The sequence below is a fragment of the Mustela nivalis genome, assembly GCF_964662115.1.
Source record: "Mustela nivalis genome assembly, chromosome: 7".
Taxonomy (NCBI): Eukaryota; Metazoa; Chordata; class Mammalia; order Carnivora; family Mustelidae; genus Mustela; species Mustela nivalis.
The window spans coordinates 18713467-18731247 of NC_139026.1; the positions used below are offsets into that span (position 1 = coordinate 18713467).

Here is a 17781-nt window from a genome sequence, read left to right on the forward strand (position 1 = left end):
CAGGATGCAGAACTGACAAAACTTTAAAAATAAAGGGCCATTGAATATACTGGAAGCATGAGACACAGGCCAAGAAGAAGATACAAAAGGGAGTGGCTTATCAGCTGGGAGGAGTTGATAAGTAAAGCTGATTCAAGATAGCCTCGGAGATTTGGTCACAGAGGGACTATAAGAAACTATAACAAATTAAGTATGATTATACTCAAGAATGTGGGTGTGGCCTGGTAAAAATTAAAATAATCCTTTCAGGTTGACTTTTACTTGTCATTCATTTTGAAAACTTCACGGGCATTAATGGTTTCCTAATACAGAAACATTGCACTATGCTATTCCAGCTTGTTAAATCTAGTGGCTGCTTGAATCGCATGCCTCTAATTTAATTTTTGATAGGAAGTCAGTCAATATGCTACAGGATAACAATGTTATCCTGAAGAATATATGTGATGAGGAAGCTAAGTTTCAATGTCACATTGGAAAGAGGTCCTCCCAGGATAATGATTCTTATAAAACGCAATGGCTCTTATTTGAAGTGTTCACATTTGGGAGGCACCTGGGTGGCTCAGTTGGTTAAGCGGCTGACTCTTGATTTTGGCTCAAGTCACAATCTCAGGTCCTAGGACTGAATGCGCAGGAGGGTGTCTGCTTGGGGATTCTCTCTCCCTGTGCCCCTCCCCACATTTCCACGTGAGTGCTCTCACTCTATCCCAAATAAATAAATCTTTAAAAAATAAAGTGTTCAACGTTGTTAAAAAGGGGGGGGGGCTAACATTAAGAAATGTCAGAATATCAGATTGGTTGAACAAGGTCATCACATAAGAGGGAAGCATCCTGAATACATCCAAATCACTGATCAGTGACTAATGATCTTATCAAGCCTTCCCTCAAAGGATATGGCCCGAGAGGGAAAAATAACTATATTGAAAATGAGTGCCCAAGAAATATTAATTCAACAAATATTGAAAGCCCTCATGGATCTTATATTCCAGTGAAGGAAGACAGATAAAGTATATAATTTGTTAGAAGATGCTATGGTAAGTAATTAGAATAATTAGACTAGATACGGGGGATCGAGAGTGCTCGCCAGCAGTTTTAAATAGGGTGACAGGCCTCACCAATACCTGACAAGAGGTGGTGGTCAGGGAGAAAGCCTGATAATTTCTGGAGGGAGAGCATTCCGGCAGAGGAATAGCCAGGGCAGAGGTCATGAGGCGGTAGCGTTTCTGACAGGCTCAAGACACAGGAAGGAGGCCAGTGCAGTCAGAGGAAAGTGGAGGGAGTGGTGGTCAGGGAGAAGAGGAGGCTATGACAACAGACATAAGTTATAGGAGATAAGATTAAACATTTCTGGGGCCAAACGGATAAATCTGGCGTTACTCCCATCACTTCCTGGTATCTTGTTCTTAATCTAAATCTTGCCTTTGCTTCAGTGACTTGGTTTTCTAGGCGGGGCGGAGACAATGGAATCCTCCAGCTCCTCAAGTAGGCAGAGAGAGCAAACAACCTAAAAGTCCCCAGCACATGTGGGTAAGCAAAACATGTGTTGTTTATAGGCTGCTGGCTCCTGGCAAGGAGGTGACAATCTTCAGCCTTTTTCTCCTTAACTTCTGCTTTTCCGAAAAACTTCCTTTCCTTGTTAAATTTAATACCTACTCTTTGGACTCTCTGTGATTTGAGCATCTCACCAGCGGTTCATCTCAGCTCATCTCCCCATTTCTGAGTGTCTTCCATTTCAAGTTCGGCCTGTGGTGCTATTAACCACAACTGTATCAGACCCTCCACAAAAATTCAAGCCCTCCTGCCTCTGACACTCTCCACCCTCTCCCGCCACCAATGAGTATCAAATATTATGTGTTCCTGACCTTTAGATCTGGGACAGCTATTATTTTCTCAATAAAAAGCATTGTAGGGTCTTCCTGCCCACGGGTCCTGTCCCCGTGCTTTAATAAACCACCATTTTGCACCAAAAAAAAAAAAAAAAAAAGCATTGTAGGGAAAGAAACTTGTCCCTTTTATACAAATCTAAGAGGATCTATTAGCTTCAGAATCAAAAGAAGCAAGACAACCCCATGTCAGACTGAGGTGAGCCACTAGAAGCCAAGTCCAGGTTTCGGCAGGGCACAAGGTCTGATGGGAAAGTGTCCGTGATGCCTGGAACAACTCTTGAGTGGGCAAAACCAACACCACCACTGGTTCTCGGCATTCTTCGCACTGCTCTCTTCCTTGCTTCAAACTCTCGTCTCTTCTTGCCTCACCTTCCCTTCCCCTTCCCTGCCCACAAACTACAGAACATTGCTCACCACACAGCATGGCTGCAGGACGTCGAAGCCCTACAGTCTCTATAATCAAAGTGGTAACAAAACCTTGGTTGTCACCAATAATAATTTCCTCACCAACCAGTGCAGGTCACAGCACTTGGATAAGGATGGATGGTTCTAATGGTTAAGGAACACCCGTTGCCATGGGGCCAGTCACTGAGCTGGAAGCCATTTGAAAAGGACTGAGACGTCCTGGGCACCGATGAAGTGACCCCTCAGGAATGGTGAGGCCAAAACTTATGAAAAAAGAAATGGTGTAATGACAACGCGAGATATGTCATAAGTTACTGACAGTTTGAGGGCTCTGACTTTGTGGGCGCTGTACCCCAAGGGGATTCTGGGAAGCTCCCCCCAGAAGAGCTTAAGCTTAACTCCCAAAGACCTGGAGGTGACACAATGTCCTTTCGGGTTGGATGGATCTGGGTGTGAATTCTGCTTCCACCATTCCTATCTGTGACAGGAATCAGAGTTACACTGATGAAATTTCAACGACTGCTCATCCTTCGTTTCCTTGCATGAAAAATAAGCCGGACATCCATCACGAGGATGTTGGGAAGTGGAAGCGAAGTATGTGAGCGGTTTTAGCATTTCAGTACCGCCGCTCCAGAAGCATCTTCGAAGGATTCTGTCCCACGGTCCGTCTGAAGTTCTACTGTCTATCCTGAGCCCCCCCTCCCCCGGCTGCACTGGGTTCTGTGTTCAATGTCCAGGGTGAAGTCAGAACCGCTCTGGGCTCTGCACCCGCTGCCTCCCTCCGGGTCCTGGCAGGCGGGAGCGCGCGCCCCTCGTCGTCAGATGTGACTCTCCCTGCAAGACAACCCCCGCCGCCGGGTCCGGGCCCTTCCCTCCCCGCGGGCAGCTCTGCCCCCAGGCCCCTCTGCGCGGCCGGGCCTCACCTGATGTAGGGGAGGAAGGGGTTGACGTGCCCGGAGAGCACCGCGACCACGTAGGAGATGATGAAGGCGGCGGACGACCAGGTCACCAGGAGGAAGGGCACGAAGGCCATTCCCCTCAGGAAGCACAGCATCGCGCGGCCGCCGGGAGGGCGCTACGCTCTGCGGGGCCGGGCGCGGGACGCGGGGCGCGGGAGTCGCGCACGTGCTGGCCCGCAGGCGGCGGCCGGACCGGAGGCTCCGCGACGGCTGGGCAGGCCCGGCCCCGGACCGAAGGAAGCGCGGAGAGCGGAGCGAGGCGGCGGGCGGCGAGGCAGGCAGGCGGGAGGGCGGCCGGGGGGTGGGTGGGGCGCGGGCCGCCCGGGCTTGTTGCGAAACCAGTGAAGTCACAAAGCGGCTTGGAGGCGCGCGGCGACCTCCCCGCGGCCGCGAAGTGGGAGCGGCGGGGACGCGGCGCCGGGCTCCTTTCGCTTTTGGTTCGGACTCGGCAGGGGTCTGCAGGGGCGGGCGGGGGTGCCCGGGGGCCGTCCCAGCCCGCCCGGCCGCCCCCGCCCGCCCCGCCGCCCCCGGCTCTTGCGCAACTCCGGACAAGCGAACAGCCCCCCCCCCCACCCCGGGCCCTCCTTCCCTGGGGGTTTCCGGGGTTTGAGGCCTCGAACCCCGGGGGGCTTCCCTTCCGTGGTCCCACCGGCTGCCCGTCGCGGCTTGAGAGTGTGGCCGCGGCGTGGCGACATCCAGCCCATCCCGCCGCCGCTGCACGGATCCGGACAGAAGTGTGTGGCGACGTTCGCCAACTCCTGGGCCACGGACGGGGCACCCACCTCGATGGTGCCCACGAGAAAACCTACTGGGCGTAGGAGCCGGTGGGAGTCGAGATGGGACCGAGTTGCCGCCCAGCCTAGTGGCCCTTCGTGCCCCATAGTTCTGCTTTTCACGAGAGCAGACCTCGAGTTATTTCCTAGAAATTAGATTTCTCTTTCTCCTCTCAGGGATGAGGGGTTCGCCCCTGCTGGGAACTGTGCTGTAAGATGAGTCACGGTAACCTCATACATTTCAAACGCAGCAAAAAGGATTTGTGTTCTGGAGGCGCTTGTGAGTATGAGGAGTTGGAGGGATGGGTTATATTCTGAGCCCAAGGTATGTGTTGGAAGTCACTGGGTCATCGGTGACCGAATGTGGGCAAACCCTGCTAGGGGACAGGATACAAAGATTAAAGAGTACCAGGGGGCCAGAAGACTGACATATCAAAATTAAATAAAATTATATGGAATATTAGATAGAAATTTAAAAAGTGAAAGTGTTGGCAGGCGGAGGGGGGTGGGCAGTGCTCAGGAAAAGGATCAAGGAAGTTTTCCTGACAGATGATATTTGAGATTTTGAAAGTAAATGATTGCTAACCAGGCAAAGAAAGGGGAGACAAGTATTCCAGGCCAAGGAAAAAGAGGAGAAAATGCACAGACCCTGGAGTTGCTTGGTTTCTGGAACAACAAGAATCACTCAGATGTAAGGTAGAGAATAGAGAGGCGGGCAAAGAGAACATCCAACAGGAGCCCTGGTCATTTTTTTCAGTTCACTTTTTTTTTTTTTTTTTAATTTTTGGTTTTTGGTAGTGAGGAAACTATAGGAATATGGACAGAGACATATTTCAAATAGATCATTATGACCGGGGTGGGGGGTGGCAACTGACCCCCATAGGGAATACAACAGAGGCTTTATATTAAGGGTTTTTAAAAATGAGAAAAGCTGTCATCCATGGTGATCCACCTTACATCTGTACCTTGGTTTCGGCGTTCTGAAAACCACTCTTTCCCCTGGTCTTCTTCCCTTTCCCTATCCCCTTCTTCTGATTTTTTCCTTCTACTGATTCATCTGTTTTTAAAAACCTCCCCAAGCGGAGAAATTATAACATCGAATGGAGCTCACCTGATCACCATATCCTTTTGTTGCTTATGTAATTCCCTTAAGCAACCCAATTGGCTTATAACTGTTAACACAAACACAATAAAAGTTGTCTGGCTATAATGGTAATAGGTATTTCATTGTTTAAAAGAAGTTTGTACACATCTATATATTTAAAATAGTTCTATAGGGTGGCTGGGTGGCTCAGTCGTTAAACGTCTGCCTTGGGCTCAGGTCATGATCTTAGGGTCCTGGGATTGAGCCTCATCTCGAGCCCCATATCTGGCTGTCTGCTTAGCAGGAAGCCTGCTTCTTCCTCTCCCATTCCCCCTGCCTGTGTTCCCTCTTTCGCTGTATCTCTCTCTGTCAAATAAATACATAAATTTAAAAAAAACTAAAATAGTTCTATAACTATAACTAACCATGTATACTACATATGGGGTGAAGCAGCACTGAGAAGCATAATGCTTTCCCTCCTAAAAGCCTGCCATACCATAGATCACATAATGTGCTCTCTGTGGAACAGTAAAGTTCATGATGGTAAGAAAAGCAAAAGTCCTAGAAAACAACCTTACCCGTGAAGGAAACCTGAATATGTCACTTCAAAATATGCCGCTTCGACATAGAATTATGTTGTGCTTCTCCCCTTGAATTAGTTCCTGATTTTCTCTCGGTCAAAGCCACATTGACTCAACATAAGGGTCTAGTTGGGCTGCCCTTCTGAAGATGAGGCATTCTTCCTTGGTGCCCACCATTTACTTACAGGCAAATGTAATCCAAATAAAGTTCATGCCAGTGCTTAGGTATCATCTCCTTTTTATGGCTGAGAAGATAAGGTTCATAAATGAATAAATGAAGATGCAGAGTTTGAATCCAGGTCTATGTGGTTCAAAAGCCTGTAACCCTAACTGTTGTGAGGAACTGTCTCACTCTTTGGATTCCAGAACTCCAGAATTTCAGAAGGAAGGGCCTTAAAATATATTCAGTTATCTTTTCTTTTTATGTATGTATTTATGAATACATTAGGATATGAAAAATTTCAAAAGATTGAACAATATTATATAAAAATAAAAACATAAAGAAGCATCTATAATTCTCTGCCTACAAGTCAGCTTTCTCAATTTCCTAATTTCCATTTGAATCTTACTCATAGAGATATTCAAAACCAAATTATGATTACAAATTTGTAGCTTTATTATTTTTTAAAAGATTTTTGAAATATATTTGAGAGAGAGCAGGAGCATAGGGACAAGCTGAGCTTGGGGCCTGACTCAGAGCTCTATCCCAGGATCCCAAAATCATGACCTGAAACAAAATCAGGAGTTAGAAACTTAACCCTCTGAGCCACCTAGACACCCCTCTTTATTATTTTATGTATTAAATATGTAGCCCATGTTGTTATAATCTTTGAGTTAACTGCTTTTCATTACCCTATATTCATCCATTGAATTAATGAACTATACCTCACTGCCCCCAGTGCTGAACAGTTATGTTAGTCCAGATACTGCCCTATTTTAAGTAACGTTCTACTAACATCTCAGTTGTTTATGTGTTTTCTTTTTCCTTTAGGTAAATTTCCATGAGTGGGATTGCTGTACCAAAGGACAATATGGACATTTTATTTTTTTTAAGATTTTATTTATTTGACAGAGATCACAAGTAGGCAGAGCAGCAGTCAGAGAGGGAAGCAGGCTCCCTGCTGAGCAGAGAGCCCAATGTGGGGCTCGATCCCAGGTCCCTGAGATCATGACCTGAACCGAAGGCAGAGGCTTAACCCATTGAGCCACCCAGGTGCCCCCAATATGAACATTTTAAATTCCATAAACATCCTAAATTATTTGAAAGTATTGTATCAGTTTCATTGCTTCTAATAACCTGTGTTTCAGTTTCATTATATATCACCTCTCTATATTTTTTAAGATATTAATTTGTTTATTTATAAATAATCTCTAGGCCCAATGTGGGGCTTGAATTCATGACCCCAAGATGAAGAGTCGCATGCTCTACCAGCTGAGCCAGCCAAATGCCCCTCTGTGTATTTTTAATGTTCTATAAAAGCTATGGGGCGCCTGGGTGGCTCAGTGGGTTAGGCCGCTGCCTTCGGCTCAGGTCATGATCTCAGGGTCCTGGGATCGAGTCCCGCATCGGGCTCTCTGCTCGGCGGGGAGCCTGCTTCCCTCTCTCTCTGCCTGCCTCTCCATCTACTTGTGATTTCTCTCTTTCAAATAAATACATAAAATCTTTAAAAAAAAAAAAAAAGCTATGAAAATACTACTTGAGATTTTAGCATACTTCCTTTTAAAGTTATCAATCCCTTATTTCACTGTGATAGAGACCACTGGCTACCCAGGGCAGCATCCATTTTTTCTTTTCTCCTTAGTAATAAACCCTCACTTTGAAATGGACACATTCTGCCCTTCACAAAGGGATTCGATTTCTCAGCTTCCCTTGCAGCCTGGGGTGGCCACGTGACTTGATTCTGTCCTATGGTATGTAATAAGTGTCATGTGATATAAGAAGGATGCTTATAAAGGAAGCTGACTTGCAAACATAATGGGATGGCTGAACTCCAGCAGCCATCATGGATTATGCAGTCATGGACCTTGAAGAGAGGTCTGTGAAAACAGTGGAGCAGAAGATGGATGCCATAGTCTCCTGACATTATGGAGCTGCAGAGGTATGACCCTGGAAGGTCTAACTCTGTGCTGCTTTTATGTGAAAGAGAGATAAACCTCCATCTTACTTAATCACTATTATTTGGGGGAGTTTTCTCTGACAGGTAGCCACAACTAATACTACCTATATTGGTTATCACATCCCCTTTATGATGTCTCTAAATCTTGGGTACCCAGTTGTTTGATGGACCATATTCCTAGAAAACGGAGTATAAATTCGTTTTTCTATACACCACCTTCGGAATACTAGAATGAATCCTCTTGTAAATTACCCCACAATGTATCCCTTTTGTAAACCTGGATTTTCATATGCTAAATTTGCTTAAGAGGCTTATTTCTTCTACCAGTTAATGATAATTTACAAACTCAAACTGCAGTCTTTCGGTTTCCCTCTTAAAGTGTGTTTTTACATCCCTGGAGTTCTTAAGGCACTGTAGTATGTTGTCCTGGTTGAATATTAGATATATTTTTTGTAAAGTTATTTTTAGAAATTATTTTAGGTCTTGAATGATACCGGCTTTCTCCAGGAAGTATCTTGTTTACTTCTTGCCCGCACCAGGGAAACTTCCTACTCAGCATTATCTGAACCCCATCTTAGGGCTTGAGGTTTTCTATCCACCCAGATACCTTGAAGCCAGACTTGGGGTGTGTGTGAGGGCTGGTTGTTACTTGTTCACCCTTCCTTCGGCCCCACAACCTTCCAAGACTCATTGTCCTGACCATAACCTATAAGGTAGTTAAAAGCCCTGCTCTGTGGCCTCTCTTGACTTAACAAAAGTCCCTAAGCAAACACAATCCCAGAACTGGGCTCCCTCCTCTGGATTTTTATTCTTTGAGGGGATCTTGGCCCCAAAACTCCTACTTTGGTTAAATCTTTGATACTTTTAAGAAGATGTTTTTATACTTCCCTACGCTTTTCATTTGTCTGAATTTCCTAGTCCATCATTATTTGAAACAGAAGCTGGGGTACCACATTAAGGCCATTTATTTTACTAGGAATATGCTATATTTCTTGTGAAAGCAACTTTTTAAAAAAGGCACAATTCAGCAATTTGGTCACTTGTCATTGTTCAGCTCTTTAATACTAGATTAAAGAGTATAAAAATTAGCACTGGTTATTCCATTTCTCTCATCATGTCTTTGCTTACTGTATATATTTTTATCCACAGGCAGTTAAAAACTTGAATTATTTCTCCATCCTAAAAGTTGTAGTATCCCCTCTCCTTGAATGTGGACTGAACTTAGTGATGTGCTTTTGAAGCCCAGAGTATGGAAGGGAAATAAAGTATCTCTACAGAGGAGAAATCTGGCAGATATCATGTTAATCAGATGATCAAGGGTAATATCACCATAATAAATTGATACTCTATATATTCATAAAATAAGATACAATAATAGGATATGATGAGCAGGTATATCACCTGTGTGGTATTTTCCCCCAAAACCCATACCTGCAGTGTGGTCTAATCATAAGAAAATGAATCATAAGAAAACGAATTAAAGGCCAATCTGTAAAATACCTGATTAGTATCTGCGAAGTGTCATGCGAAGTGTTTTGAAAAATAATAAAAGATTGAAGAACTGTCGATACATTAGAGAGGACAAAGGAGACGTGATGACTAAAATGCAATACGGTATCCCAAACTGGATCCTAGAACAGAAAACCTCAGTGGAAACCCAGTGGGAAAACGGAATGTCTGGACAAAGCCTGTAGCTTAACTGATGCTAATGTAAGATATTACCATTAGGGACAACTGGGGCATGTATCTCCAATTCCATGACATCTTTGCAACTTTTCTATAAATCAAATCATTCCAAAATAAGTTTGCTTTTTAAAGTTAGAGTAGAGTGCCTGCGTGGCTCGGTCAGTTAAGCACCTGCCTTCATTCAGCTCAGGTCATGATCCCAGGGCCCTGGGATCAAGTCCTGCATAGTGCTGCTTGCTCAGTAGGGAGCCTCCTCCTCAGCTGCTCCTCCCCCTGCCTGTGCTCCCTCACTTGCTCCCTCTCTTGCTCTCTCTGACAAATAAATACATAAAATCTTTTAAAAAGCAATAAATGATATTATTGAAACAAAACACACATTGTGGCAGAAATGATTAGATAGTCACCTAGAATAAAAGTTCTTGCCTCTTTTTCATTGTGAGGTCTTGCTGGGAAGGAATTTCCCAGACAAGGACTTCATTTCCTTCTGGTGGGATCATACTGGTTCTTGCCAGTGGAAGATGTGAGTCACTCTCCAGGGCAGGTGGTGAAAAAGCCAGTATGTCTTCTCTGCTTTCTCTCCTCCCCCATCAGCTGGCTGGATGCCAGTGCCCATCATGACCTTGGAAGCCACATGTTATGAATGGAGACCATCAACCTAGGTTCCTGAATATCTTTGTGAAACAATGCACTCCTCCCAACCACTCCCTCCACCACCACTGTTAAGAAACTCTCCTTTGAGTCTTTATATAGATGAGAAACTGAAACCTTTATGGTTTCTGGATCTTTCTGCTGCAGCAGTTCACATTACCTTAACTAGTATGTAGATCTACTTCACTTGAATCTCTTGCCTTCCCTAACTAAATCAGGTTGATGTTACATGTTATTTCCAGATTCAGAGAGACTCAGTTTAACAAACATTGGTATGAACAACAATCACAAGAGAAAAGTGAATAAAGATTGTTACAATTCAATACATTTAGAATTAAAATAGTATATTTTTCAGTGAATGGCAGGGTCACAGGGATCTTTCTACCCAAGTGGCATGCCACCATTCTTCTTCCAAGAGTCCTTTGAAAAACTCAAGTAAATTTATCTGAGTGAATGTTATCATAGCTCTGAAAAAAAGGACATACATACTAATGTGTACTACCTCTTTTAAAAGCACTTATATGTAAGTTCTTTCTATGATCAGGAAGAAATTTAAAATACACTCTTGGGGGAAGGGTTAAGTAGAATCCCTTCCCTTCCCTGTATTGCTGCTTCTGGCAAAGGGACATTGTCACCATGGGGATGTCATGATACACGGTGTTGGTCATTGTATGAATGGCCCACCCTGTGTATATATGTGTGTGTGTGATATATATATATATATATATATATATATATATATATATATATTTTTTTTTTTTTTTTTTTTGACAGACAGAGATCACAAGTGGGTAGAGAGGCAGGCAGAGAGAAAGCAGGAAGCAGGCTCCCTGCCAAGCAGAGAACCCGACTCGGGGCTCTATCCCGGGACCCTGGGATCATGACCTGAGCGGAAGGCAGAGGCTTTAACCCACTGAGCCACCCAGGCACCCCTGTGTGTGTATCTTTATTATGGCAGGGACCCCTGACTGGTGAATGGATTTGGGGCCTTGTTCCCGGATGTGGAAATCAGTTACCTGTCTGTATACAAAGGCAGGAAATTTCAACATGTTCTCAACACAACCAAGATTACAAGGCTAGATTTTTCTGGTGCTTAAACTATACTCACTTGTACATAATTATCCTTTAAATATATATGTTTGTTTTCTTTTTAGATTGTTCATCTGGCAAAGTTCCTTCAGGGTATTCTCCTAAAATGTAAATTCTACAAGGACAGGACTTCCTGCTTTTTTCACTGCTACATTCCCAGGCCTGGAGCAGTGTTTGACACAGGTAGCTTAATGAATATCTGATGAATGTATTCACCTCAGCAATGACCTGCTTCTGGAAGTCTTCCCTAATATTCCCAATGTCTGACCTCTGTGTCACTCTTGTACATCCCAAAGCATCCTGGGTTACTTCTACTATGTATTCTATTTTGTGTTCACAATTTTAACTTGTCAACTTACCCACTAGACTCTCAACTTTATGAGCAGGAAATAAATCCCCCACATTGGCATCTCCCATGCCAAGCACTGGCACAAAATAAATGGTTAATAAATGTTTATTGAAAAAATATGGAGGTAAATGCTTTCTACTAGTTTAATAATTACCTAGAGAATCTTTTCTTTATACAATGGTACAGACCAACAGCATATTCACATCTCTTAAGAAGCCTGTTAATCCCATATTACTGAGTACAGAAGTCAAAGATGCAGCAAAGGTTTAGAAATTTTTGTTACTCGATGGGAGAGAAACCAGAACCCTTTGAGGGAGTGATACCTGTTTGTGAAGATAAACTGATCAGGACAAGTTACTACACATTTGCACAATGTTACCAGATACTTCTTCAGTTTCGTACTATTTTCTGGCAGATGTTTTTATGCTACCAGAGATAAAGGAGAGAGAACACATTTGAGAAATTTGGGAATTTCCATTTTGACAATGAGAGTGAGAATTTCTTGTAAATTTTAAGAGGTTGTTTTTTTCCCCCTTCCCCTTACGATACTTTCTAAATGAACTTGCAAATATAGGAACTCATATGATCTGGTTTTCTCAGTTTAACTAATCTTAAATCTCTATTTGTGGCAACAGTTCTATGTAGGGGTTTATTATGAGGTGCATTTCATACTCTAGTGACCATTATCTACGGAAAAACTGAGGTCTGATGTTCATGTTTACAATGATCTCATGAATTCATTTCTCTACACAATAAAGATATTACAGAAGGGTGGGGAAGGTTTTGCCAGCTGTTCTTCTCTTGACAGTCTAGCATAAATTAGACAAGATTTGAAAAAGGCTAGAATAATGACAAGCATCAGGACAGCAGACAATTATTTGCCTCCCTGTCTTAAAAAAAAAAAAAAAAAAGGTAATTTTCTTGGAGACTTTTTTAAATAATTATTTTACTTACTTACTAATTACGTCTTATTGAACAAACCTTCCAAGATTTGTCCTTAATTCATTCAGCAAACATGGATTGAAGATGTACAATTTGTCAGATGTTGTGCTTTGGGACGAAGGATAAAGAGAACACTCTGTGCCTGAAGTCTGAGTCACACAGTTCAGATGAACTTGGTTTGCTTAGGGGATGAAAAGCGGTCCACTGTGACTGGAACACATGAAGCTAAGGCTGGGTAGATTGTGGTGATGACATTGTGAAAGGCCTTCCACCGATACGCTGAGGAGTTTGGACACAACCTGGAAGCAACCTTTGGGGAGAAGGTGGAAGTTCACAAGTAGGGTGGTATTATTATTGGATTTGTTTTCTCTGGTGAAAACTCCAGCAGGTTTTGGGTGCATGGACCAGAGTTAGCACTGGGGATTAATGACAGGTAAGTCTTTCAAAGAAATGCAAATGTAAGGCAGTAGATTGTGGATGGAGAAAAGCAAGGTGATGGACAATTGGATGAATGGAATAAGCAAGAAGAACTGAAGAAGAGATGGATTTAGTTTCCTTCTGGAGAGGCTCAGGACATATTAATCATTAATTGAGCCAGAGAACCCAAAGAGTACAGAGGATTATGAGTTCAGTTTTAGATATACAACAGTTTAATGAATAAGATGCTTGTAGGAGACCTAGGTGAAGACAACTGATGAGTAGTTGAAAATTGAGTTGGGAGGCATCAGTGGACAGTGGGTAGGATACCACCAAAACATGGGAGACCAAGGGAGTATATATTGCAGTGAAATCCAACACAAGAAGAGGAGAGATTGGGTTGGGCAGATAATGATTGACAATTATTATTTAAAAATTTCATTATGGTACAAATAAAAGTTGGACTGCATTGGACTGAGGAGTAAAAACAGTAATTTCAGACTTCTATTCCAAGATGATAGGTTGAGAATTACACAAATACAAAAGGAGGACATGCTCATATTTATGGGTAAAGATAGAATCCTATCCAAGGAATTTGAAGACTTCCTAGTACATTCACGAATCACTTAATTAGGCTAATTAGTCTTCAGATTTACTCAAGTGAATTTTTGTTCTTTAGCAAGGGCGAAACCATGGTTTGCAGTGAAGAGATAAACCAAATGCAAAGGAGGCCTAGCTTCTTGTTTTGAAAGAAGAAAACACCACTCAACAAAGTGCCCCCCAGGGGCACCTGGGTGGCTCAGTGGGTTAAGCCTCTGCCTTCAGCTCAGGTCATGATCCCAGGGTCCTGGGATTGAGCCCCGCATCAGGCTTTCTGCTTGGCAGGGAGCCTGCTTCCCCCCCGCCCCCACCTCTGCCTGCTTCTCTGCCTACTTGTGATCTCTCTCTCTGTGTCAAATAATATCTTTTAAAAAACAAAAAGTGCCTCCCAGGCCTGCTTAGAGTGGCTGCAAGGATGGAACAATAGTTGAAGACACAGAAGTAGCCTCCTTTGAGGGCTTGGATGGAGCCAAATCTCCCTTCCCTCACACACTTCCAGGAGGAGTGGAAGGTAATTGAGTGGTAACATGCCATGCCTTGGGGTCACTGTGAGTAAGGAGGTGGAGGAGCCAGAAGTGACTGGCAGCCTCTACCTTTGGTCTGACAGAGGTAATGTCCAAGTGCTCTTTAAGTTAGGGCCAAGGGGCGAGGCGAAGTCAGCATTTGTGGACCACTGGGACCCAGTCCAGCCAGAAGTACAGGCCAACAGTCTTAATTCTGCGCATCCCAGCAGTACGTGTCCCCAGGGTTCCCAGTGACAGGTATTTCTGGGACATCAATACTGAGTTGAGGAGGGTCCCTGAGGTCCACAAAGGTTTCAAAACGACAGAAAGATCTACTTTTTGATATAAGGACTGCCTCTTCCCACCAGAAGGGTACATGGCTTCTCCTGCGGAACCCAGACACCTTGAAAAGTGGGAGGGAAAAGGAGGATGAAATGGCTTAAATGTGGAGTTACAGATTAGATCATTGAATATTTACCCAGCAAGAGACAGTTTTTTTTTTTTTAAAGATTTTTATTTATTTATTTGACAGAGATCACAAGTAGGCAGAGAGGCAGGCAAAGAGAGAGGGGGAAGCAGGCTCCCTGCTGAGCAGAGAGCCCGATGCAGGGCTTGATCCCAGGACCCAGAGATCATGACCTGAGCCGAAGGCAGAGGCCCAGCCCACTGAGCCACCCAGGCGCCCCGCAAGAGACAGTTTTAACTAACACAGACTAAGTTCCTTTCACTTGGCAGGTTTAATTATGATGGCATCTTTTACTGCTTCCCTTCTCCCTCCAGCCCAGTGGGGTGGAGATTAGTGAGACTATAAATACGAAGGACCTACTATTATCAGTTGTGGTTTTAAAATTCTTAATCTCAGAATTCTATGAACTTTATGTGAACTATCTCATTTAATCCTCACAATACCCTTATAAAACATAGTTCTACCTATTTTATAGATGAGAAAACAAGGCTTAGAGATAGCAAGAGGGGACCAGCTATCAAATCTACACTGATTGATTCCAGAGACTGTTCCCTTGAGCACTCAGTTTTCTATTTTCCCCTACAAGTCAAATAGAACATTTAATCAAAGAAGTTTTAGTAATCAACTGATTAGTTGAGGTTATATATACCAAACTAAACCTTTATATCTAGGAAATCGTAACCACCATTTATTCGTACACCAAATATTTTTTGAGGGCTTACTTTGTGTCAGTTCCTGTGCTTACTGCTAGATGCATACTGGTCAAGAAATTGTATTTGATAAAATTGGGGTGGTCACCCAATAGGAAGTCAGGATCTCTTGCCCAGTTCTTGAGCCTGAGTCATACTTCAGAACTACCATCAGCTGACAGGGAGTTCTGACTCTCCCTATTCATCTACCTCTTTCCCCACTCATGCTCTCTCTCCCACAAATAAATAAAATCTTATTAAAAAAAAAAAAAAACCACAGCTCCCCCCACCCAAAAAAGAGATATAGCACACATTAACATATATGACTTGCAAATATATTTTCTTAGAATCTAGATTTCTTTGATGTTATATAATACATGTCAAAATAAGGTTTTTATTGGTTTTAGATTTCCTTGAGGAGACCAACTTGGTGACAAGTTGATTTAGTTGAGCCCAATAGAAGATAACAGTTTATAAACTGTTTATAGGTACAAAAAAATGGCCACAGGTTGGAGGTAAAAGCAGGAACTGACTTCAAAGGAGGCATTGGAATATTCTCCGCCATGATTGTGCTGATGGTTACACAAATGTATACTTTATCAAATTCATTTAACTATACATTTTCGAAGGGTGAGGTTTATTGTGTGTAAATTATACTTCAATAGTCCTGACCAAAAAGAAAAAGAAAAAAAAAAAAAAAGAAGAGAGAGGAAAGAAAGGAAAAACATCCTTGCCATTGGCTTAATTCAAAAGCATAACACGGGATGCCTGGGTGGCTCAGTTGGTTGGACGACTGCCTTCAGCTCAGGTCATGATCCTGGAGTCTCGGGATCGAGTCCCGCATTGGGCTCCCGGCTCCACAGGGAGTCTGCTTCTCTCTCTGACCTTCTCCTCACTCATGCTCTCTCTCACTGCCTCTCTCTCAAATAAGTAAATAAAATCTTAAAAAAGAAAAAGGATAACACATATTAAAGTTACAGGCTAAAATTGAGTGATCGCAGGGAATTTGGAAGTCTATGAAAATGCTATGTTCATATATATTTTGTAGTCGACACACCAGAAGGGAGAGATTTGCTCCATCTCTATAGTAATAACAGAAGTACAAATTAAAACACCAATGAGGTTTTTCAGATGCACCAATTTCCACCTCAGGGCTTTTGCACCTGGTGCCTAAAAGAGCCTTTCCCCAGATTCTGACCAGGCTGCCCCTCACTTTGTTCACATCTGTTCTTAAAAGTCCCCTTCCCGCTGACCCTTCCTGATGATGCTAACCCCCTAATGCCTTCATTCTGTATTTCCTCATTATGATTTGTTTTTCTTCATCACCTTTATCACCACCTAACACTATATTGTATATTAACCTGCCTATTTTTTTTTTTTTATTGCCTGCCTGCCCTTAGTGATTACATGCCCAAAAGAGAAAGAATTGTGTCTTGATTGCTCCTGGATTATCTTTGTGGCCTAGCATGGTGATTGGAACGTTGTAGGCTCTCAATGTGTATTTGTTAAATAATCAATACATGAATAAACAAAAAATGATTTTATATTGTTTTCTTTGCACCAGATATATAAAACTTTAAAAAGAGTATTGTGAGAGATCTAAGAAATCTGATACCCTCATATTCTGTTGGAAGAGTACTGATTGGTGTAGTATTTTTTTGAGGGCAGCTAACCAATATCTATTAAAATGTGCATATCTTTTGACTTAGCAAGTCTACTTCTAGAGTGTTTTGGGCAGAAATACTTATACAGATGCATAAAAATTTAAGAATGAAGATATTTCCTGTGTCATTGGCTATAACAGTGAAAAATTATTTTGAAAGTAAGGGAGTCACAAAGTACATTTCATTAAATTAATTCTGTGGAATATTATGCACCTCTAAAAAAAGAATAGAGTCCATCATATTCTATTAACAGGGTGATAATACAGAAGAGAGGCAGTTGATAAAAGGTCAGTTTTGGACTCTGGGTTTTTACCCCAGCTCTGTCATTTCCAGGCTTTGTGATCCTGGGCAAGACACCTAATTTCTCTATGTCTCATCTTATCTGCAAAGTGAAGATTATAATTGTTCTTACTTTACAGGTTCAACTAGTCAATATATTTAGAATACTTAGAACAATATCAAGAATATAGTAGACACAACAAATACTAGATTTTATTGTTACAATAATTATTTTGTTATGAAGTTGTTATATATTGTTATAATATTGTTATACTACTAATTATTATTATTACTTTGACATTGGAGAGAGTGTCAAAATCTCTATTGGAGTAATCTCCATGATTCAGGGACTGCATTTGTTTTGCTCATCAGTGTAACCCCAGTGCCTAGGAAAGTATCTCGTACATAGTAAACTCTCAATGAAGAATGTTGACTTGTTGAATGAATGATGATAGATTTATAAGGCAAGCTGTAGATCAACATGCATAAGAGGTTTTTAAAAGACAATTTACTAATGTAACATAGTGTGTCAACCAAACTTCAATAAAAAAGATAAAAGGCAATTTAGTGGTGAAGTATTTAGGGATGATGTATACTATCTCCTCAACTTATTTTGAAGTACATTAAAAAAAAAAAAAAAGGGGCGC

At 42.4% G+C, this 17781-nt stretch overlaps 1 protein-coding gene and 1 long non-coding RNA gene across 4 annotated transcripts in view; one reads left to right on the forward strand and one right to left on the reverse strand.

Moving 5' to 3' along the window:
- The window catches only part of DRAM1 (DNA damage regulated autophagy modulator 1), a 40133-nt gene extending 36380 nt beyond the window's left edge, over nt 1–3753 (reverse strand). For 2 of the 3 annotated variants that reach the window (XR_014313877.1, XR_014313878.1), the window contains exon 1: nt 3212–3711. Coding sequence is in view for 1 of the 3 variants with exons in the window: in XM_082739129.1 (XP_082595255.1) it covers nt 3212–3342 (131 nt within the window). In the remaining 2 variants the exon portion in view is untranslated. Of the gene's footprint in view, nt 1–3211 lie in introns of all 3 variants that reach the window. The other variant, XM_082739129.1, reaches the window with a different exon arrangement.
- A 21-nt stretch (nt 3754–3774) lies between these two features.
- LOC309868941 lies at nt 3775–11691 on the forward strand. Its single transcript, XR_014313899.1, has 3 exons — nt 3775–4300; nt 8952–9121; nt 11291–11691. It is a non-coding gene; the product is annotated as an uncharacterized lncRNA (long non-coding RNA).
- The last annotated feature ends 6090 nt before the right edge of the window (nt 11692–17781 follow it).